This window comes from Chiroxiphia lanceolata, chromosome 1 (genome assembly GCF_009829145.1).
Source record: "Chiroxiphia lanceolata isolate bChiLan1 chromosome 1, bChiLan1.pri, whole genome shotgun sequence".
Classification (NCBI taxonomy): Eukaryota; Metazoa; Chordata; class Aves; order Passeriformes; family Pipridae; genus Chiroxiphia; species Chiroxiphia lanceolata.
The window spans coordinates 27,836,150-27,859,641 of NC_045637.1; the positions used below are offsets into that span (position 1 = coordinate 27,836,150).

Here is a 23,492-nt window from a genome sequence, read left to right on the forward strand (position 1 = left end):
TTAGGGCGTTCATTTTCTGGCTCCCACACTAAGATGGGATTGTCAGTGACTGTGTTCCACATCTGGAATGTTTGCATTACAGTGCCAGATGAGTTATGAGGGTTGGAATTTTTTTTAATTGAAAATCCCAGTAAATATGGATTCCAAATAGCCAAGTGTTTCTCATTGTGTGTCATTGACATAAAAATTTTTTACCTGGGTTCTTTGAGAGGTTTGCCTTGCTATTTCTTGAATCACATTTCTTATTTTCACTTTGTCATTTAGGAGATATCCCAATATATTGAAGGACTTTCTGTTTATTTGAGAAGATTTTTTTGTGTCGTAAATTGTTTCAACTACCTGGTAGATATTATTACCATTTAGCACTTTTTTTCTGTGATTTATCTTAAATTATTTCTCCACACTCTTTGGTAAATCAATCTAATTGTCTAGCATGTCATTGGACTTTGTCTTATTTCTTTTTAAACTATTAGAGTTATATTCATCCAAACAGCTTTATAAATCTGATGCAAATCCAAATACTGGCCAGCTATCATTCCGTTCATATACTTTGGATCTACTGTTTAGGTGTAAAGTAGTTATTGAAAAGTTAAATATACTCTAACTCAGGCATAGTTAGTAAAACCAGAAGGCATCCTATTGTCATGTGGGAAAGAAATTTAAGTTACAAAATATTAGCTTCTTTATTATCCATAAATGTGCAGAATAAACCAAGTATGATACTGGCTTATTCTTTGTGTTTCCTGAAAGTCATGCTGGAATTGACAGAACAAGAATAATAGAGTCTACTGTTTTCAACTGACTGTGAGTCTAGAGCTAGTTTTAGGACCACACTCTAATATGATTAAATATTCAATTCCTAACACAGACACCTAATGCAGTAATTTGTGCAGGAGGGAGGGATTGGGCATGGGAAGTGCTTCAAATGCTGCAGCCCAGTCCATCCACAGCTCTGTGCTGCTCAGCTCTTTGTGAGCAGATGGCAAGCACATCAAACCTGAGATACAGGCAATGATGAGAAAGATTCACAGCTCTCAGAGCTCACCAGAAGCTCATTCCTGGTTCTGTTCTTCATTTCTCATTGAACACACAGGACAAGGGGCATAGTCAACACACTCATACTGGATAAACTTATCTGGGTAGGCTTAGCCATTAAAGAGTGTGAACATGAGTTCCTACTGTTCAAGAGGTAAAAGGGAGAGCAAGAAAAGTAGCTTGTTGCTTCATGGTCCCCTATCTTACAAGCTGATGTTATCATTAAGAAGTTAATGATGCTTGTGGTAGTGATTTTGTGATCTGGACTTCCACTATAAGATCTTGTTAGAGATGATGGCCTTCATACATACATACACACATATATATATATATATATATGCATATATATGTATATAGAGAGAGAAAGAGAGAGAGACCAGCATGAAGACTGCTTTAATAACAAGGGAGTAGTATAAATTGTATTAATTATAGAAAAAGCTAGGTATTTGAAGACTTATAAGTTTCAAGTCCTAACTTGCTTAACCTTTAATTGGGTATAATTAAGGCCTAGTACCTCCTGTCTTCATTTAGAAATAGGTAGAAATTTGTTTTGAAAAAAACCTCAATCAACACTGATGCTGTCCTTTCCATAGTATAAAGACCAGTTTTGCTGACAAGACAGTTATGTAAGCTGCAATTCCTCTGCTCGTTTCTTTCTGAGCCAACAGTATCCAGACTGTAGCAATAGCAGCTGCATATCTTCCCTGGCACAGAATGATTTAGGGTGGAGAGCAGATTCTTTCCCTTTCAAATCACTTCAGAAAATTCTTGGCAGGAAGCCAGCTGATTTGTTTTGTTCAAGTAAGGAGGCTTGATTTATCAGCACAGAAAAAATATTCATGCACTGTGCTGAATTGTTTTAATTCAGTTTCTGTCACAGACCAGTTGAATTTGTTATTCTTCTGCTCCCAAAATTTTTTTAAATGCAATTACTAAAAAGTATAGAAAAAATCTGAAAATTTGTAACAATGTAGTTGTATTTCTTTCTCCATTGCAGTTTTTGAAAGTTTATGATGCAGTTTGTTATATGAGTATGAACTGGAAAGCACTGGCCACAGGTTAGAATGGGAAATGCAAATTAAGTACTCCAACACAAAAACAGAGCAAGGAAGCAACTACACATGGCAAAATAAAACTGCAATCCAGAAATATGCAGTTTCTTTTTAAATTTCTAGTTAAATTTTCTAAATTCCTACTAAATTACTTCTAAAGGAAACTATGAGTGTATTTTTTAAGTAATAATATAAGGTCCTCTGATATTCCCAATACAGAAAATACTAAAAACTTCTCAATTTTGCATTAAATGAGTATGCAATGTTCTGGGATATAACCCTTTGATGACATTTACCATTTAAGAAGCGTGGTTTTAGCTATAAAAAACCCACAAATTTTTCTATTTTTTATGTATGAATGCATGTGCAATTGTACATATTAAAGAGAGCTGTGTTTTATCTCAGTTCTTAAAACCTTGATACATTAATGTTTTCCACAAGTCTGAGGTGTTGACAACAGATATATTTTATTTTTCTGTCTACTCAGCAGGAAATGGATTGTATTTCTGTATCATATTACTGGAGGAACAGTCAGCTGAAGACTGTGATTTGCTGTTGTGCAGCCTGAAACTGAGTAGTCATGCAGAAAGTCAAGGTATGGCCTATTTCAGAGATAAAAGGGCAAATTCTTTGAATGAATTAGGAAGGCAAAATGTTGATACGGCTTTCAAAATCCTTCCTTTTTCTTCAGCAGAATTAATCTTGTCCTGCTACAATCTGGTTTCAACTGCTCACTCTATTTTTAGTTGCTGATCTTAGCCAGGTCCTCAAATAGCTCAGAGCTGGTGTTGTTTGTGTCTGATGTAAAACTGATACAGACAGGGTTGGTATTTTCATTCATGTTTCATAATCTTTCCTAGTGCATACATATAGACAGTGTCTTTGTTGTGCTGGGAGGGGATATTTGTATTGCTGTGGAGTAGATCAGAGGCCCATTGTTTGACACTTACAGTGCTCCTCATTTGACCATAAAGGAATAAATGAAAACTTTTCATTGAAACTGGAGTTACTTATGGGCTAAGAATTGTGGGTCCCTTCCAATTTGGCGTATTCTGTGATTCTGTGATTTACATTTAGTTGCAGAGAGGTGTTACAGTTAGATAGAGTCAAGGGACTTGTTAAGGGAAATCTCAGATTTTCTCTCTTATTAGTGTATTAACTCCTTCATACAGTCTTGCATGCCATGAAAAAGACCATAAGTGTGAGATAGTAGTGGTTTAATTTGCCCTTTGAGAAAACCATTAATTCAAAATAAGCCATTAAAGAGCTTTTCAAATGTCATTGATACAAAGCTTACTTCCACAAAAGAGAAAGAATATGTACATGAGACCTTGCAGGAAGTTTTTATTGATCAATTAAATTAAAATAGGAGAGTGAGGAACAAATCTACCACAAAACTATGAATATTACCATGAATATTTCCTTATGAAGTTATGAAGTAATCTCTAATTACAAGACTTTTTTTCTTACACTGGTATATATAAGGAGGCTCATTAATACGATTTAAAACTTGTGGTAAGAGCTAACTTTTGAAAACATATTTTTCTTATATTCTAAGAAATGATGCATCTTTTCAGGCATTATAAATTCTCAGATTTAGAAAATTGGAATGTAGTTGTTAATTTTGGTTCTGTGTCTCTGAGAAATACATTCAGCAATCCATACAATATTCCTGCATTCTTGTTCCTTTAACTTCACATAGGCATAAAATACTCCAAAATGAAACTGGTTGTTGAATGCAAGCACATTCATCTTTACCTGTAGAAAAGATGAAACACGTGTTATAAAAAATTATCAAAGAAAACAAATGCGATTTTTTATGGTAGCTTTTCTGATCAAGATTTCTATGTAACTTTGCAACCGTGACTCTATTTAGCAGTCTCTTGAGTATATATGTAATTGAAATGTCATCTGTGGATTAATTTTGGACATAGACTACAGTAACATTACAAATAAAGGATAGCGGTGAAATACCGTCTTCAGTAGACTACTCAAAAGAAATTTCATTAAGTGGATAATATGAGATGGTTTTTGGATAGTCTCTCAGGTTTGACAACCCTATAAGTCGTCTTCAGAAGAATGTCCTAGGATTAATTTTATTTAAAAAGGTAAATCCTTCTATTTTGGCTCAGCCATTTGTTGACAGCCATAGAAAATCCATATTCTTGAATACAAAGCTGAATGATGCAGTATAGTAGAATCAAAAGCCTAGTAACTCATTCTTGTTTTAAATATTATTTCAGGCAGGTAACTTTCATTTTGTTATTTTAAGGTTAGAAGCTCTTACCTCATGTTCAAAAAATGCATCTTCCAGTGTCTTTTCTCCGCTGCCAGTCCCTACACCTTCAAACACAGCCTTGTATTCCTAAAAGCATAGACAACCACTCCATGGAAATAAGGTACTTTTGTATTCTGTGCAGCACAGATACCTTACATTACTTTATGAATTAATCTATGTTAAGTAATCTTTCTGTATAGAACTCATGTATAGATTACAGTTCTTCATAAATCAAAAGTTAAAAGCATATAATCAGCAAAAGAAAGAAATTCAGATTTGTTCTTCTATTTCTTACTGTCATTTCCTACAATTTAAAGTAATTTACTGAAGGCACTAAGAGAGACTTATTGTAGAATGACACACGACCTTTCACTCCTTTGAACAGAGAGCACTGAACTTCTTGTACAAATTGTACAAATAGCCAGAGCTGTAAATGGAGCCAAAACGATGAACTCTGATCCTCACATGGCTGTTTATTTTATTTCCAGTAGTCAGCTGGATTTGCTTTACCTGCATTAATATTGTCCCCAAATCCATTAGTCTGATATGACATCCTAGAACATCCTGTGCAGATATATTTGATTTGATTTCTTATGTGTTACATTTCTGTGTAATTTCCTCCTCTGTGTGTTTGGTTTGTTGTTCCAGTAAAGTAGGAGTGCAGTGCATGTCTACTACAATGGTTACCAAATTCATCTAAATATCCCACCGTGGCATGAATAGTCTTCTTTTGTACCAAATTGACATGGTAACTCATGATTCAAATGTTCTGTTTATGTAAAATATCAGATGTACAGCTCCGTCTTTGTGGGGTTTTCATGGAAAAAAGCAGTTGATGAGACAACATTTTGTTTTATGTACCTACTTAGGGGTAGCACAAATGTTATAGACAGAGTACAACAATTAATTCATAGATCAAGTGTTGCAGGTTGATTAATCTTTAGTAGCAGTACTATTTGCATCAATATTAACAACTTCATCTACTTCTTTGAGTCAATTAGTAATTTAGAGAAAACTTTTCAGAAGGGAATTTTTACGGTACACTAGCAATAAATCAGCTTTGCACAATGTTAAGTATTTGGCCAGCTCACTTTAAAATGACTCATGCCTATGTTCCAAAATCTTGGAGACAGCAGCTGTGAAGTGAAACTCAGTTTGGGGAGGGTTAATGGAGTAGGGAGACTTTTATTTATTAGGATGGGATTTGGTCTTATTTAAACATCATTGTAAGGGGATCTCTGTATTGCATGAAGGTAATAATATATCTAATGTCTTCATCTCAAAGACCTTTGATTCCATATACATCTTGATGGGAACTTTAATATCTTTGCGGATTTTTTTCTTGCTCAAAAATGCTTTTAATTTAAGTGAATACTCTTTAAAGTTTTGCTGACATCAAGAGATGTTAAGTATTTGTGTTTTGGCTTTTGGTTTTATTAAATTAGTTTACATACTGCGTAGTATTCTGCAACACGCTTCACTTGCTCGTAGTCATCTGCATTGGCCAACAGGTGCAAACCTTCTGGATAAAGTTTTCCACAGGTTGGATACAGCTTCTCTCGGTCATCTTTACTCAGCTCAGTGCCAAATGAATTAATGGTGATGATAAAGGCACGTCTGTCTGCCTCAAACTTAATATGCAAAACAAAGAATAAAGAGGTATTATTAGACAACTCATTCTAAATTGTGGATATTTTGTGGTTTTTTAGTAAGTTAAACTATGAAAATTAAAAAAAAAAAAAAGTGGACTTGAGAACATTGGAAGCCTACTTTATTTTAGAAACTGTAAATCCTTCTTTGTAAGTATATGTTAAATTTTAACTAGAAAATCAAACAGAGTTTTGCAACCATAGCTTTTATTCTGTGATTTTTGTACTAAAAATATCATCGCTGCTCCTTGCTCATTTCCCTGCTTAGTTACCCAGATGTTGACAACAAAAAAATCTCCTCACACCCTTGTGTATGAAATAATACTCCTATAAATAATAATACTACAGGAAAGGACTGAGAATCAATAGTACTGTTCTGGGGTAACTCAAGGTGCTGTTGATAGTAAAAGTTGAATGAAAATCCTGAAAAAAAATAGTTTCTGAATGCACATATTTAATTTAATACGGTGGAGGAAGCTTTTACTCGCTGAGTTAAAGTTTTAAGTGTTTCAAATACCAGTTAATTTTTAATACACAGAATCAAAGGCTATATTTCTTCTACCAAGTTTAGATGCCAGTAGTATCTGTATTTTCAGTGCAGCAGTAAACTGAAAGTCATTCCAATGTCTAGATCTCACATTGTTCTTTTGTACAAGGCAAAATTTCACCTGCCATTCTTACAGTATGAATTAAAAATGCAATAGTAAATAAAAATAACCTTACTCAGTTCTATCTGATTTAATTTTTTTCTTCTGTCTTGAGAACTAAATTTACTATGGTTTTATTTTTTTCTCTTATTTCTTACCTTCATGTTGTAAGAACAGCAGAGTCCCTGCTAATTGCAGGGATTATGCAGGGAAAATCTTCCAAGTATATCCAGCATATGTATATTTTAGGCATCTTACAAAATTTCTTATGTTATGAATATTTGAACTATTTTAAGCAGAAATGTACTTTTTTCTGTTGAATAATAAGGCTGCAGTTACAACACAAATCTACCACTTTAACCATTAAACACATATTCACAGATCTACTCCTGTGTACTGGCTCACACAATTACAGGAACCAGCCACCCTCTGGCACTGACTTTGGAGTGAGTAAAATGAGTAAACAATAGAGAAGAAAATAAGTGCACTTGAAAAGATTTCTAGCTAATGAATAACAGGGCCAAATTTCACTCGCCTTTTTAATACAATCAGGCATATCAGTCCTGGTGAAACTGTTTTAGAAGGACAAATGCTTTCTTATTTAACTCAATAAAGTCATGTAGAATATAGGGGCTAGATTTGTAATATTTTTTTGGTAAAAAAAACATTCTAGATGCAACTACTAGCAGGTTTGGGTTCTGCTTCAGGTGGCTCCCAGTTTGAGAAAATTTGCAGGATCATTCACGTCCATACAGACCTCTCAATTCATCAAATTATTAGCATGTGAGGTTCTCCATAGTGAGTGAGGCCATGAAGCAGTTACTTGGCAACTTGCTGTAGGGAGAGGTGAAGTCAGAGGATGACCATTTACAAGGTGATTTAGTTTCCATATGGGAGACAGAAGTAGCATATCTGCTAGTTCAGAATTAGCATGGGGCCCTGATAACAGACACAGCACTGGCTGCAGTGCAGTCCTGCAGTTTCTTGACAGATTCAGGGTTAAACCTGCAATGTGTGTTATCCAAGGTGGAAGAGAGATAGTACTCTTAATGTGGAAGGTTGGTATCACGACTGGTAGTCAAGGATTTGGGGAGCTAAATACCTCAACCTCATTCTGATAGAGTCAGGTTGGTAGTCTTACATATAAGATTACAAAATAAATAGCAAGTATTCTTTTGAATAATTAAACTTCAGCTGTTTGTGAATCCAACCATTAGCAATCTGCTCTGTGTGTGTCTTCAGATTATTAAAATGTTATAGAAAAGGAAATCTTCCATAGAAAAGTTTATCCTCCTGGCTGATTGACACTAGATAGGGATTTTAAAGAAGCTTATCATAGACTAAATTGTTACCACTGGTATAAAGATAGTTTTGCAACATGCTTAAACTAATGTTGGTGGGTAATCTGCTCTAAGCATGAATTTCTAGCTAAAAATGAACTTTCTGAAAAATCTGAATGAACTGCAGGAAATGTCTTTATCTCTGCCAACCAATCTCTTGATTTCTATTTTTCAGAAAAGAATAGTCAAAATGCTTAATTTCTGTACAATTTAACTTGATTAGGAATACTTTGTTTAGAGTGTAAACTGAAACACTGCGACCTGGTTAAATAAAATATGAAATTGCAATCCGTTTTAGGATATTATTTTGTAAAATGTGATTCAGAAACCATTCTTCCTTAAGGAATGAACTACCATGGTTACTATCTCTCTCCTAAATGCAAACTTTCATTGTGATGTCATCAGAGCTCAGTGAATTTTGTTCAGCTTCCAGGGTGTAAATTTTGCTTATCCAGAAAAAAAAGACTCCTGGAAGCAAGTGGGTGATTTGGCTTTCAGCCTCTGCAAAGAATTGTGATAGAGCACGTGGGGGAAAAAAAAAAGAAAGGAAAAAAAGGGAGCTGAATGATGAGAACTCAATTTTAGAAATTTCTGCATCTTTTGTTACAGTAACAGAGACAAAAATATCATTCATGCGAATATCATATGATGCGAATATGCTCTAGGGAGAAGGACATTAGGAATTTTGTATGTCATGGAAAAAATAAATATTAAATAAAATAAATATTAAACTTTTCTGAGTTTTCTGAGAGAAAAATATAGCATAGAATGCTGGACTTTTTTATATGACACTAGTTCCAAAGGTCACTCTATTCTAACTTCTACCACTAATTTTAATAGGAGAGTAGACAAACATAACAGTGCCATGAAGCTTAAAGATTATTGATTAGTAAATATACAGTAAAGCTAGACTTTAGCTATCCAAAATTTAATTTTAAGCTGTAGGAAGTGTAAGAATAATAGACTTCTTTAGTTTTTCTACATAATGCAGAAAAATGTTAAAGGGCAACAGTTTGAGATTAGTGAACCATTTATTCTGTTCTGCTCTTTATTATAGAAAAATATTAACTGAGACTGGCTCCTCCCTAGTAATGGTCTAGCTGTTTCTCTAGTCAAGAGGTAAAAGTCAGCCTAGAACATATTATATCTTAGAAAAACAAGTATATTTAGAGGAGAAGTAAACATTTGACAGAGAGCTTCGTAAATGGAGAAAGAAAGAACAGGAAAAACAAAATAAGATAAATATAACAACATTGTGGAGTACTTTAACGTATAAAGACCAAATTTTTCTTACCTCGAGAATAGGTCTCATTATTTCTGCTGTAGTACCACCTTGTTTTTCACAAAACTTATAAAATGCCTCAAGATAAGACTTCATGAAAAAAGAAGAGAAATATTTTAAATGCTGCTTAAGACCTGGACTAGGTTAGCACATAGTCCTGAACCTCATTTTTAAATACTTCTGTTAACTCTGATAATTCCACCTATGAGTTCCCATTCAAGTATGTGCTTAATTACTTAGTTGAAAGTTGAAATATTAAAATGCAAATGTCTCGTTATTAAAATTTGAGTTCAAATGTTTTTCAAAAACTGTAACAGGACAAATATTATGATTTACTTGATCTATAAAGAAGGAACTTTCTGGGCTCCATGGAGTTTCCACTACATAATAAGCAGATGGTTGAAGGGAACTCTTCATTTATAGTGTGTGGAGGAGGGGATTTGGGCATATGCCACGGCTGTTAGGCCAGCAGTACGAGGATACACAAATTAATCCCTACTGCTCTACCCTAAACCCTGGATTAGGACAGAACAGCAGACGAAGCTCCTGTAATACTGGCCAGCAGAGCCCTCTGATCTATTAAGGATTCTGGTATCTGCACCCATTTCAAACTACCTGTGCAGGAAGGACAGTAAATATCTCAGAGATGCTGTTCCTCCTGTCTCTCCATCCCCCAATACTGTTTTAGGGTTATCAGAATGTATTTGCTACAACTTCACAAAATCTTTTTAGAAGAAGCTGTCACTAAGTATGCAATTAAGTGAATTTTAAGTAGAGACATCTCAAGGGGGATCTACTGCATGGAATTATAGTAGAACTGAAGCATAATTGATCACACTGACAGGTGAAGAAGAGGAGAAAGGATATATTAATAATTTAGATGTTTTTGCAGAATGATCCCCCTAATACTTAGATGAGCAAGAAGAAAAATAAAAAATAGATTTAATAAATGTAAATATGTTAATGTGAATATCCACACAGGATATAAGAATAAAACATACATGTTATCAAATTGAAAAAAAGTGTCTAGTTTAGTAGAACTGTGAAAGAATTAAAATACATGAAAAAAATTAAAATACTTGGGTATAATTGATGCTGTTTTGAATGAGAGAAGTAGCAAAATGTTTAAGAATAAAGGATTGGCTTGGGAATTTATAAATATCATTTGTAAGACAAACAAAAGATTTTTTTTCTTTCCCCCTAGTACAATCAGATCACTGTAAGAATATACTTCCTGCAATCTGGGGCATCCACTGTGAAAGAATGATAACAAGGAATTTGGAGAAAATGTGCCAGGAGGAACCATCAGTGGAATGTACAGTCTTTAAAGAGAGTAAAGAGTAGTGACCTGTGCGCTAATATTTGTAAAGTATTTTGAAAATGCAAATCACGTTAGATGCATATCCTTACAACATTGTGCTGTAGCACTGCTAAAGAGGATTTTAAAAGGAAGAAAATAATACAAAATCCTTAAGTAAAAATCATGTTAGCTAGACCCAAAACAATTAGACCTTTTCAAATCAAATCTTCCTTATATAAATAAAAATAAATGTTAACCAAAAGCCTGTCTAGGCTCACTTAGGAGCTAACAGTTCTGTGACATTTGGTGGATAACTGGGTTATTCATAAGCAAATGGATCTGGAAATTAGCCTGACATCTAAAGCATTTTCATTAATGAGATATTAAATTAGAATTTGGATGCAGAACTAAAATTGGAAAACTCCCCAAAGAATGGAGTAGAAATGAAAGGAGCTGGATTTGATTCCTGGACTTGAAATCAACCAGATGATCTCAGACAACTTGCTTTATCTCACCATACTTCTGTTTCCCCCTCCATAAAACAGGATCCTGACCTTTTCTGAGAGTCTTTGAGAAATCCCAAATATTACTGTTATGTTGCAAAAACTTGCCTTGTAGAGTTTGTTGCGCATTATTTCAATGTTCATTTCATCCAGGTCGTTTTCAGACAAGCAGTCTTGAAAGAAAGCAGCTGAAAGCAAAGTTTACAATATTGCAGTATAAATCTGCATGCTGATAATATGCATCCCCTGTCTATTGCTCACCAGTGTGTGAACAAGGATCTGAGGTTTCTGTTGTATAAGAAAGGCTGATATAACAGAGGGGAAGAGAAATTCTCTTGATTTCCCCTTATCCTCCTACTCCCTCCTATTTTAATCAGAATCAATCAGTGCCACAGCCAGAGTCCACGTCTCCGAAGAGAATCAGATGGGAATGCTAATGAAAGCCCTAATCTTCTTTGAAGTATATGGTTTGGGTATTATGGAGATTTTCTAATGAGGGACATGAAAAAGAATTTTTGTCTTAAATCATGTAGGTGTTCCTCAATTGTTAAGGAGAATCCTCCTTCCTATTTTCCTTCTTCTTCTTTGAGTATGTCTGTAGTGGGGGAAAGGCAACAGGTTGCAACTGGTAAAGGGCACAAACTTTGACCTTGACCATCTGTGCTTCCGGCTGCTGCACAGAACTGACTAGAGAGAAAGCTTTTGAGCAGGAAGACAGTTGGACAAGGTTCATTTGTGCAACTGGACTGTTTAAAAACACTGTATTCATAACCAACAAAAGTGTGCCAAACTCTCACTGTTCCTGAGCTATGCCAGTGGGGCAAAGTAGTGCTGCATGTCAGTGTTGTCTCAGACTGTGTCAATGGAAGATGGTATTTAAGGAGAGCAGGTGAGCCTGGCCATGTTCTGTGGTATTCTCCCTTCCTACTCTTGCAGCATCTGGATTTTGAGCGGAAAACATCAGAAGGTGTGGCCCTGAGAGTTCCCATTATTATCTCCTCGTAGATCTATTCCCTGCAGACTGTTTTAAAGACCTAATACTTTTACAAACTTGTTTAGTAAAAAAAAATTCCAGAGATTTACTACCAGCTGTGTTAAAAACAAACAAACAAACCCCCCCCCCCCAAAAAAAAAAAAACCAAAACACAAGATGGTTTAGTTTACCTCTTTGGTCTTCTGAAGGATTTGGTAAGCAGCAGTTTGCAGCTTACTGTGGACAAACCGCTGCCTTTAGGACTCTGTAAACCTTGTCCTTATCTCTTTATCAGCCTTGTCCACTCCAAAAACCTTTTAGTCTGTCCATGCATGGCAGCACTGTTCATTCTAGCTGTCCTACTCTGTCCCTTCTCTGCTTTCACTGTACAGGTTGCTAGTGCCTGAGCGCCGGTGGGGATGTGCTGCAGGGCATCCTCTGTGAGGGAAAACCAGGGCTGCCCATTGCTGGACACAGCCAGTTCCAACCAGGATCCACCACAGGGCACAGCTGAGCCTCTCAGCCAAGCAGGTGTATCTAATGGGGGCCTACCTGAAAACCAAATTTGGACTTTTTACAAGAGCATGATAGAACAAGAAGGTGTGGCTTCAAACTGAAAGACAGTACGTTTAGATTAGATATTAGAAGAAATTCTTTACTGTGGGGGTGGTGAGATGCTGGAAGAGGTTGCCCAGAGAAGTTGTGGCTGCCCCACACCTGGAATTGTTTAAGGCCAGGTTGGATGGGGCTTTGAGCAACCTAGGCTAGTGGAAAGGGTTGGAACTAGATGATCTTTCAGGTCCTTTCCAACCTAAACTGTTCTTTGATTTCATACCTCTAAACTCCCCCCCACTCCTTGTGACACTCACTGCCTCTCTAGAGGGATGCAGTGTAACTTGTGGTGATAATTAAGGGGGAAAGGGAGAAGAGCCTGGAATGAAGGAGTGGAAAAGGCTGGAGGAAAGGTGTTTTCCCCAAGTGTCTAAATGTTTCATTCATTTCTGCTTGTTTCCTATTGTCTGGGTCAATTATTAATTACATCACACATATATTAATCAATAATAAATCAAGTTAATTTTCTCCAAGTTGAGTCTGCTTTGCCTGCAACAATACTTTTTAGGTGATCTTAACTTGTGCTGGGAGTCGTATGGCCAGTCTTCGCGAACGAAGATTTGGGAAGGGTCTTTACCCTTCGAGCCTGTGCAGTGGATTTTTTAGGTGAGACACAGTGTGCGCTGAGCTGAGCCCACCCTTTAATCCTAAGGTTCATCTGCCGGGGCCGAGCAAGCTTGGACAGTGGCAGTGAGGTCCTCAGGACGTAGGTTTGTTTCGAGTGACCTTCTCTTAGATGGATGGCCTTACAGGGCTGACGAGCTCCATCTGCCCGGGGGACTTCTCTGACCGGGACTCGAACCCGGGCCGCGGCGGTGAAAGCGCCGCATCCTAACCACTAGACCACCAGGGGGAGTAGGGCATGAGCAAGTGGCTGGGCGGAAATCTGTTTTCTCTCTGGGATCAACCTACCACACCCTCTTGAAAAGCAGAACCCAAAACCATTCATGGTCTGAAGATGAGGGCATATAATGGTTTCATATACATTTAGATTCATCCAGTTCCATCTGACCCTCAGTACCCTTCACAGTAGTGCACAACAGCTTGTTAGTTTTTGTTCATATTGGCTGCAGCAGCACATTGAGCAGAGTTTCATCTTGATTTCATAATGTGACATTCCCAAACTTTACTCTGTTTTGCTTTTAAATTTAGTTCTTCAAAGTAGGACTTCTCTTTGTGTTTGAACCATGCCCAAATCTCAAGAAGGAATCTGGGTTCTACCACAACTATCTGCTTGACCTTTAGTGAGGATATACTTTTAAATTGTAGATGTAGGTGTTGAAATAAAAACCTAGATGCTCTAAATCAGTGACTATTTCAGATATAAAAAACATACACTACCCTTCTTGAGTAGCATGTCTTCTTTGTGTCTGCTATCCAAGGTGGATATAGAAGCTGTTAATAAATGTTGCTAGAAAGTGTCCTGAACACCACTTCAGAAGTGCTTGATCCACACTTCATGTTTTGTGTTACCAAAACAACATATCCAGTAGGAAATATGTTATTCTTAAGAATACAGGATTAGTAGTTTCAAGAAGAAAGTAAGAAATAATTTAATGTTTCTACCTAATGGTGTGTCAACCAAAATTGCGTTGTAGAGCTCAGTGGGGTTTGAGGCAATGCTGACTGCTTCCATTTGCTCAAAGCTTCCCAGTGGATGGCACTTGGGAACAAGTTCAGCTATGGGTCGCTGATGTAATGTGCCAGTGATTAAAAGAATTACGTTGTCAATCATATAGCTGTATCTGTATTTGAAAGAAAAGGTAAAGAAAAAAAAATCTTTATAATGACTTTTCACTTGAAAAAATACAAACCTAAGATTTTTGAAAATTGGCAATAATACTAAAAAGTATTATTAGTATGTATGTTCACTCTGTATCAACAGTTCATCAAAAAACAACAGAAATTTTTAAACAACAAGTAACACCACAAGTAAACAGTAAGTAACACCACATTAGTTTTAAACAACATGACTGATTTGGAAAAGAGACTTTTTTAAAGCAGGACATACGGGACAGAGAAGTGCATGGTAATTTTTGCACTAAAACAGCAGAGTTCACGCGAATGTCCAGTCTTAGGCCTTTCTTCTCACTCACCTTTAAACATCCTCCCATGAGGAAACTAAGGACAGATTCTCACATATTTCTTCTCTATCAGTAAAGTGCTCTTTTCAGTAGAAGTTTTCTATCATCTTACTAGTTTTATTGTCAAAGAGGCTGATAAGAGTTTTTGTCAGTGACTTGGAAATGGGAGTGCTATTCCCTTGGGATATTTATGGCATTCTGCTAATCCATGTTGTTATACTGTTATGAAGCAGATCCCCGTTCTTAAAGTTGTTTAAGCCAGTTATTTACAACTTTCATCTGTTTATGATGGTATTGAGATCAGAGTTTTCTCTTCATCTTGCGTCAAACAGCAGTTGAACTTTTAAAAATATCTACTTGGATCTAAGTATCTTGCAATACGTAACATAAAATTCTGATTTTAATGTTCAAATAGTATAAAAAATATGGTAGGTATGGGATGTGGTGTTGTTCCCCTTTTTAAAAAAGGTCTAGAGGAGGATGCTGAGGAATTAAATCACTGCCCTGTACATCATGAAATTGTTAATCTTGCATGAATCACCACCCCAAATTTCAGTTTTGCAAGTTCTCTAACTTAAAAGGTGTTTGAAAATTATAACCATTTTTTCTAATATCTACTACTACTCCCACCACTGTACACATAAAGAATGTGATTCTGTTCTTTAAAATAAATAGTTGTAAAGACTATAGTTCTTCATATATATATATAAAGTATATTTATATACATATATAGATAGTATTTATACATATACATGTATATGACGAACTCATATTTGCAAATAAAGTATGCAAATGTTGCAGTATCAAAGTAATTTCACTGGGTTTGAAACTTAATAGAAATTCCAACACATTGCATTTACACTATTTTAACTTTTAACTGCTTTTTTGAGTCTGCATGGTAATCTATGTGGTAATATTACTTACGTGATAAAATTCAGAAAAGTGGCAAGTGGTTCAAAAGCATGGTTTCTAAAGTAATGAAATTCCGTGAGCAGTTTTGCTTTTAGTTTATCATCGATGGTGGAAATAGTGAGAGGCCCAGTTTCATTAGCCAAGAAGTTGCCATAGTCCGTAGTCTGTAGATGTAACTTCAGGTCTGGAATTAGATTCAGGGAAGATCATGAGAATAAACTGTTATTTTATCGTCTGCAAACCAAATTAAAAAAATTAAATGTTAATTTCTTACATATTTTCATACTAAGCATCTGATCATACTCTATTGAAAAGTCTTTTGCGTAGGTTTAATATATAGTGTAAAAGCAAAATTAATGCAGACTTGTACTGTCTTCTACCAGTAAGACTTACTGCATGCTACAGGAAAGAACAAATAATTTACACCTTTGCCAGAAATTTCACCAGCAACTTTGCTTTTCAACCATACCACACAGAGTGTGACTTACTACTATCTCTAGTCCCTTCCTCATAGCATTTCTGGTTTGGCTTTGTATGAATTATGGCTGTGACTAGAAAATCCTAAGAAGCTCTTCCAGAAACTTGGGTTATTGTGACATACTCCATTTGAGCTCTCAACCCTGGTGACTGAGGAAAATGAGTTGTTTAGACCACGAAGTTGAAAGAAGCTTTCATATCAAAGAATTTGTTTGACAAATTTTCTCTGCTATCCATTTTTCACCATGAAGGAAAAGTAAGAATTTGAATCAGTTCTTAGTGTTCAAAGGAGTTTAACATTTCCTTTTAGAAAAACTCCTGCTGCAATGCATAATTATGTTCAAACGCTATATAAAAACTATTGTAAATTATAGATTGGGATATTGCTACATGATTTAGACATTCATAATTATTAAATTTCCATCTAAAATCTGAAGTGATAGTTATGGAAAAGGACAACAACACTCCCACTGAGTGAAATAAGAGTGTACCTGTAAGGGAAGTTAATTTGCAATTAGAAGGGTATGCATTTATCAGTACAGTAGCTACTTTTGCCTATTTCCCCATGCATTTCTTAGTATGCAATAAGGTTGCCTTCACCGAGACTTAAAGCAATTAGTACAACTGTGAATTCAAACTCCTACGTCTAGAACTCTAGGTTACTGAGATAAATCTCAGAGTTGTCTGTGCAAGTTGGCTGCCACTCAAGGTTGTTCAGAGCCCCATCCAAACTGGCCATGAATGTTTCCAGCCTCTCTGGTCAACCTCTTCCAGCATTTCACCACTCTTCTTGTAAACAATTTCTTCCTTATAACTAGTCTGAATCTATTCTCTTTAAGTTTATAACCATTATTTTGACCCATTACTACAGACCCTACTAAAATATTTGTCTCTATCTTTCTTGTAAGCCCCCTTTAGGTACTGAAAGTCTGCAATAACGTCTCCCTGGAGCCTTCTCCAGGCTCAAAAATCCCAACTCTCTCAGCTTTACTCATAGGAGAGGTGCTCCAGCTCTTCAATCATCTTCAAGGCCCTCCTCTGGACTTGCTCCAACAGGTCCATATCCTTCCTATGTTGTGGACCACAGAGATAGATGCAGTACTCCAGGTGGTGCCTCACAGGGGCAGAGCAGAGGGGAAGAATCGCCTCCCTCAACCTGCTGGCCACGCTTCTTTTGATACAGCCCAGGACATAGTTGGTTTTCTGGGCTGTGAGCACACACTGTCAGCTCGTGCCTGGCTTTTCACCCAACAGTATCCCCAAGTCCTTTTCCACAAGTCTGCTCCCAATTCCTTCATACCCCAGCCTGTACTGATACAAGGATTTTCCCTGACCTAGGTGCAGGGCCTTACATTTGGCCTTGTTGAATCTCATGAGGTTCCCATGGGCCCAGTTCTTGTCAACTGCACCACTCTGCTTGGTGTCATCTGCAAATTTACTGATGGTGCGCTCAATCCCACTGTCTGTGTTATTGAAGGAGATGTTAAACAGCACTGGTCCCAGTACGGACCCCTGAGGGACACCACTTGTCACTGAGCTCCATCTAGACATTGAGCCATTGACCACTATTCTCTGGATGCAACCACTCAGCCATTTCTTATCCACCAAATAGTCTAACCATCAAAAGCATATCAAATCACATCAACACACTCTTGCATAGTACAGCCTTACTCAGCTAGCACTCTGGATCTGTTAGCATTTCTCTAGATCTTTCTTCAATAGACTGAACTTATGCTAGCAGCGTAAATCAGTTGCTTCTTAAAACTATACAGGTGATCACAAAGCTTTACAAAAGAAGGCAGAGGTAATTGGTCTCTCAATAGTCAGAGTCAGATTCTTGGAAATCATCATAGTTTCAGCATAGGCTTCTGTGTAGGAAGAAGAAAGATAATCCAAATATGAACAAAAAAGAAACCTAGCTAACTAAAGAAAGAGAGAAAGATAAGCAAGATTAAGATATAAATAAAAACAGAGAATTATACCCAGAAATTAGTCTAAATATGTAAGACCAAATTTTTAAAAAATCATTAATATTTTGATTTCACATCCACATTTCCTGTGAAAACTATTCATTTTTACTTCCTCTTTTTTATTGCAAGGAATGTAAAAATACTTGGCCTATAGTGAAATTAGATAATATTACTTATTACATGCAGAGAATTCCAACTTTCCTCAATTCCTTTTCAGATGAACCACAGATGAACCACAGTGTAAACTGCTCATCTTAATTTATAGTTCTCTATTGTTGGCGTAAGTAAGACCTGGGGGACTATTTCAGTCAGATACTTTTGCTAGTAACATGACCTGGTGACCCAGCAGGATTAGATGGCTGAGCACTACAGTGGTTTCAGACATTCCTGTTTACCAAAACTTTTTATTGATTATATCTATTCCTTTTCTTAGGCCCTCTTGGAGACCTGCACTAGGCTGGGTTTTTCAGCATGTCCACAAGATCCCTAGGAAAGAAAATTCCCATATTTTAGCTGTCAGTATGATTGTCATCCACCTGCATTGTGTGTTTCCTCACACAATTATATACAGGAAAATAATATGTAGGAAAATTATGACTTTAAATAATATGATTTTAAATCATATGATTTTACTCACAATTGAATAGCAACCAAACACAATTAAGAGTATGTGTAAAGGGAATTAATGCACAGAGGGAGACTAATTTTAGATGATGCAGTTAAGACAGGAATGATCCTGATCAGAAAGAAAGAGTATTGTGAGAACTTGAACAAAGTGTCAACCTGGTCTCTTGGCATCAAGTACGTGGGAACCTGTCTAACTCCTCCCTTCGATAGCCAAATTGTCAACTAACTGCAGTTTTCTTTGAGTTACACTGTTATTTCAGCCGCCACATGCCAGTGAGTTCTGGCTCTGGCAAGTTAAGCAACCTTATTTCAGTGATGTGTTGGAAGGAGAGGTGGAATGCTTGTCCTTCTGTGACGTAGTCTCCTTTCTACAGAGCAGGAGTCTTTCCATCACGTAAATAAGCAAGGTAGGAATAAAACACCAAATTTAACACACACTCATATTTCTACTTCAAAGACTGCCAGCAAGATTGCTCTGGGAATCTCATTCCCTTGAAACAGATGGTGACATAGGGTCAAACTAGTAGCAAGCTGCCCACAAGGTAGCTCCATGGAAATTATAGTAATTCAATCAAGCCCAAAAGGATGTCTAAGATGAGCTGGAAGCCTGTCTGTATGGCCCTGAATTGAGAGGACACAGTGTATCATAAGTCAGTAGTCTCCTTTTTTTCTTTCCATTTCACTGTTATGCTTGCTCTGTGATTATCAAGAAGATGTAATGCATTAATCTACAGTTTTTCCTGTGGTTCTTCCATACTGACATCATGGTTTCCTTTCTAGAGATATCAAAACCACTTTGAAATTAAAAGTTCCTTTTATTCTATTTATAGGTTACTTTGAGTGATTTTGATTTTTTTTCCCCCTACTTGTTTGTTTTAGCATATTTATAGTGGTTTAAACTACGGCCATTTTTTGTGGTGTGGTGCTATGCCACAGAATACAGAATAGGGTAAATTTATTACCTTTTAATGTGAAGACATGAAGTGATGGCACTATTGGACACACATCATAGTACTACATCACAAATCACTGCTGAATCTTTTCAATGGAAACAAAAGACAATGTATGAAATTTAGAGGTCTGTGGTTTTCGTGTACTGTACACTCGTGGTGCAAGTTCAATATTACAGCATCCAATATGTGCAGAGAAATAAGAGTGTTTAGTGTCATGTAGAAATCCAGTATTTCTCTTATTTACATTATAAGTAATGCATTTGGTAGGTAACTGTTAGGAATCTGTTAGCTGTCTATAATAAGTAGAAAATACAGTGGAGAAAAAGATGCAGTCGAATAGAGAAAAAAGCAAAGTGATAGTGGGTAGTAGAGATGTGCTTGTAGAAGGTTTATGAAGGCTGCTGCTTCTGTTGCTGAAATAATTTACATTTTAAAATGGAATGAACACTAGAAAAAATAAGGTTCAAAAATAAAACTTTTTGTTCTTTCTATTATAAATCTTAATTAGAAAAGGATTTTATCTCTCTGTTGTTATTTGTTGATCTGCTGAGTGCTTTTCATAATATTGAAGGTTTATATAGCTCAGAAACGTTTGAAAACTATTTCCTAGTGGTAAATAATATTCTTGTAGGTTGACTTAAAATTTAAATTTATATAGTTTTTCTTAACTATTCTTATCATGAGCAAAGATTCTTCTGGGATGGGTGTAGATAATTCTTTTTTCTTGTGTATTTTTAAACCTTTGTATTTTCAAACCTTTGTATTTTCTTTTTATTCAGAAGCAACCAGGATTTTTTTTTTTTCACTACATGAAACTTTAGATGACATCATTTATTGAACTCCTCTGGAGGGAGAAGTGAAGTAAGAGCAAGGTTTAATAATCCCACCATTCTGTCCTTTGTGCCTTTTACAGACGTTTACTAACTCTGTTAGCTTTTTCTGAAGTCTATATACTCATGGAGCAGGACTTTTTGACTTTAACAACTAAATACAATATCAAGAGTGTCTGTGACGTCTTTAAATTGCATAGGTCACAACTGCTGGAACATATAGGATACAGAAACTATTGATTTTGTCCAGATGACATAAGGAATAGATTTCAGTTCTCAGAATGATTTTATACGTGTGTTTTCTGTGTCTGAACTGCCATTACACGAAATGGAGAGCTGATACAGCTCTCCAGGTCATCAGCTGAAGTAGGTACGTGCACTTGGACGATTCAATATTGCCTAGATCACGTTGACTGTACTGACAATCTCTTCTTTAACTATCAGAGGAATTTAATCCTGCTGACAGGTAAATATGTACATTTCTATGTGCAGTTGTTTTAATCTGCAAGATGAATCATAGCTTTCATTTTGGAACCAGGGAAATGAACTTAATGTTCCTTTAGAAAGGGGATTTTTTTCTGTTGCATTTTTTTCCTGCCAAGTGTCTGGAGGTGTGTGATTCTTTGTACAAGTCTGTCTTCATCAGGCTGTAACCAGTCTTGGCCATGAAAAGCTGTTTTGGAAACCACTGTGTGTTCTCTTTATTACTGTGGCAAAGTCACCTTGGAAAGAGCTTTTTTTTTTTTTTTTGTATTTTCTTAAGTTTTATCTCTGTGGAGTCTAGTTTTCTCTTACTGGTAAGCAATGTCTCTCACTACACTAAAACCCATGAAGTAATAAATTACTAAAATTATATCTTTTATAGAGAAACTCAGAGCCAAATGGTAAGCTTTTAATAAGATTTTGGGAACTATTTTATCCAGCTGAAATTATACGAAACTTCAATATCTGAACTGTTCTATAGCGTGGTTAAAATCTGTGAGAAGGTTACCCATCTCCATAAGAACTCCATGGATGAGATTTCCAAACCTTATCAGTAAACCAGAAAATCCAATCCTCTGTACTGCTTTGCAAATCATAGTCTGTATACAAATCACAGTCTGTGGAAAGCTATTAACTTAAATATAAGAACAGTTCTTCAGAGGACATCAGGGTTATCTCTGGGTTTTCAGATAAGCTCTCAATACTTCAGTCTTTTATATTACTTTCTTCGAATGTCTAAGCAAGAGTATTTCTTTCTAAATAAAATAAAACATCAGACTTACCTTCAAGCGTTTCACATTGGGCTAAATTGACATAGTCTGCACTTGTCAAGATCCCAGCTTTGAACCCTCGGACCAGACCCTCCAAGTAGCCATGGTCTACATTGAAATAAAACTCTGAGTATCCCGGCATGGAGAATGAAAGTTTAAATCTCTCTGCTGGATACTTGATGGTACTGAATATCTGCCACCAACTGTTTCTCTCCTCTTTGGAAGGAGTGACAAATAGTCACTGATTTCCTGCCAGCCTATGATTGTGTTTTACCAACTGGTTTCTTCCTGTTTCTTGCTCGTATTGTAGTTCCAGTTTAGTTGATGGAACAACAGCCAGCCAGAAAATCCAACTCCCTCCTGTCAGAGCCAGAAAATGAACCTATTATTGTTGAAAGAGAAACCAAAAAGGAAGTACAAGTTTTAACTACTTCTTACAAGGATGCTCTGCACTGACTGAAGAACAAGAAGGCACATTAGAAAACTTGAATAACATTTTTTTATTTCTTATATGTATTATAAACAGGAAGTTATCTGTGAGCATCTTTTGGAAAAGTATTTCAGCACTAAAATAGAGGGCTGTGGCAGAACATAGTCTATTCAAGGAGCTTAGATTTTTTTTTAGTGTGCCTGCATACCTTTTGGTTTTTACAATTTTGCTTGCTGGAAATTTTCTGCTGCTCATCTCTATAAAGAAATAAGTATACAAAGTATAAGAGCCTCCTAATAATTACTGTGAGCATTAGATCATGCACATAGGTGAAAAGTCTTTGAAGGTTTTGACTTTCATTGTCCTTGAAAGTCAGTATCCAGAATTTGCCTCAAAACCAGAGTTTGTCCAAGTTAAAATACTCTGGTTGTATTCAAATTAGTGCTTTTTAGATTTCTTGATTTCGATTCAATTGAAATTCAAGTTGCTAAATCAATCATTTTTATACTAAACAATTAAGTCTCTGCCTTTCAGATTTGGTGCCCTGAAGGTGGCAGTAAAAGTGGCTGTGCTTCTGTAATCAACACAGAAAGTCTATTTTTTCGCTAAATTCACTAGTGTAAGAAACACTTTTCTTCAAGCTTTGCTGGAAGGCAAAGTCTTGTGTCACACCAGCTGCTGTTTAAATAAGTAGTTAACTGAAGCTCGGGAAAGTTACAGTGAGGTGTCTGAAGGTTGCTTTATGGTTGGAGGGTTAACATCAGCAGCAGAAACTGCAATAGCTGCCTGCCATCCACATCTCAACACACAGACTCATTTTTCAATGCTTTGAACATGTTTTGTGTATTGTGTCAGCTGAAGACATGCACCATGGCTTCTCTATTTATCCCTTGTGCTGAAATGTGGCTTCAGCAAGAATTATGAATCAGCAGCCACTGAGACAAGGCTGTGACTATGAGACCTTCTAGCCTATCCTGTGAGGGGAGAGACTGGTGAGAGCTTGGTACTCATCAGGTGATTCCGGTCTATACCACCTTGCTCCTGGCACAGGTAATAATAATTATTGTGTACAGTAAGAGCAATGTTGGATTTTAACCTCCAAAGATCTCCAAAGTGTGTGTTTCATAAACAAGGCTTTACAGGCTACATGATGAGGCACAAGGTGCCTGCGTATTTGCTGCCCAAACAGCCACCCACTCCATCTTCTAGGAAGGTCACTGGCTGGCTGGCTTCTTGGCTGGCTGGCCAGGAGCCTCCAATGGGCAAGAAGTGGCCATGAGCCACC

At 36.4% G+C, this 23,492-nt stretch overlaps 1 protein-coding gene across 1 annotated transcript; it reads right to left on the bottom strand.

The window, feature by feature from the left end:
• Positions 1 to 3,407: 3,407 nt before the first annotated feature.
• On the bottom strand, positions 3,408 to 22,034 carry ATP6V0D2 (ATPase H+ transporting V0 subunit d2). The gene is made up of 8 exons (XM_032675241.1): positions 21,790 to 22,034; positions 15,680 to 15,851; positions 14,238 to 14,416; positions 11,195 to 11,274; positions 9,296 to 9,373; positions 5,820 to 5,996; positions 4,375 to 4,452; positions 3,408 to 3,845 (listed from the first exon to the last, which is right to left on the bottom strand). Exons 1-8 carry the CDS (start codon positions 21,917 to 21,919, stop codon positions 3,684 to 3,686), a joined length of 1,056 nt encoding a protein of 351 aa, XP_032531132.1. The 5' UTR covers positions 21,920 to 22,034; the 3' UTR covers positions 3,408 to 3,683.
• Positions 22,035 to 23,492: the final 1,458 nt, after the last annotated feature.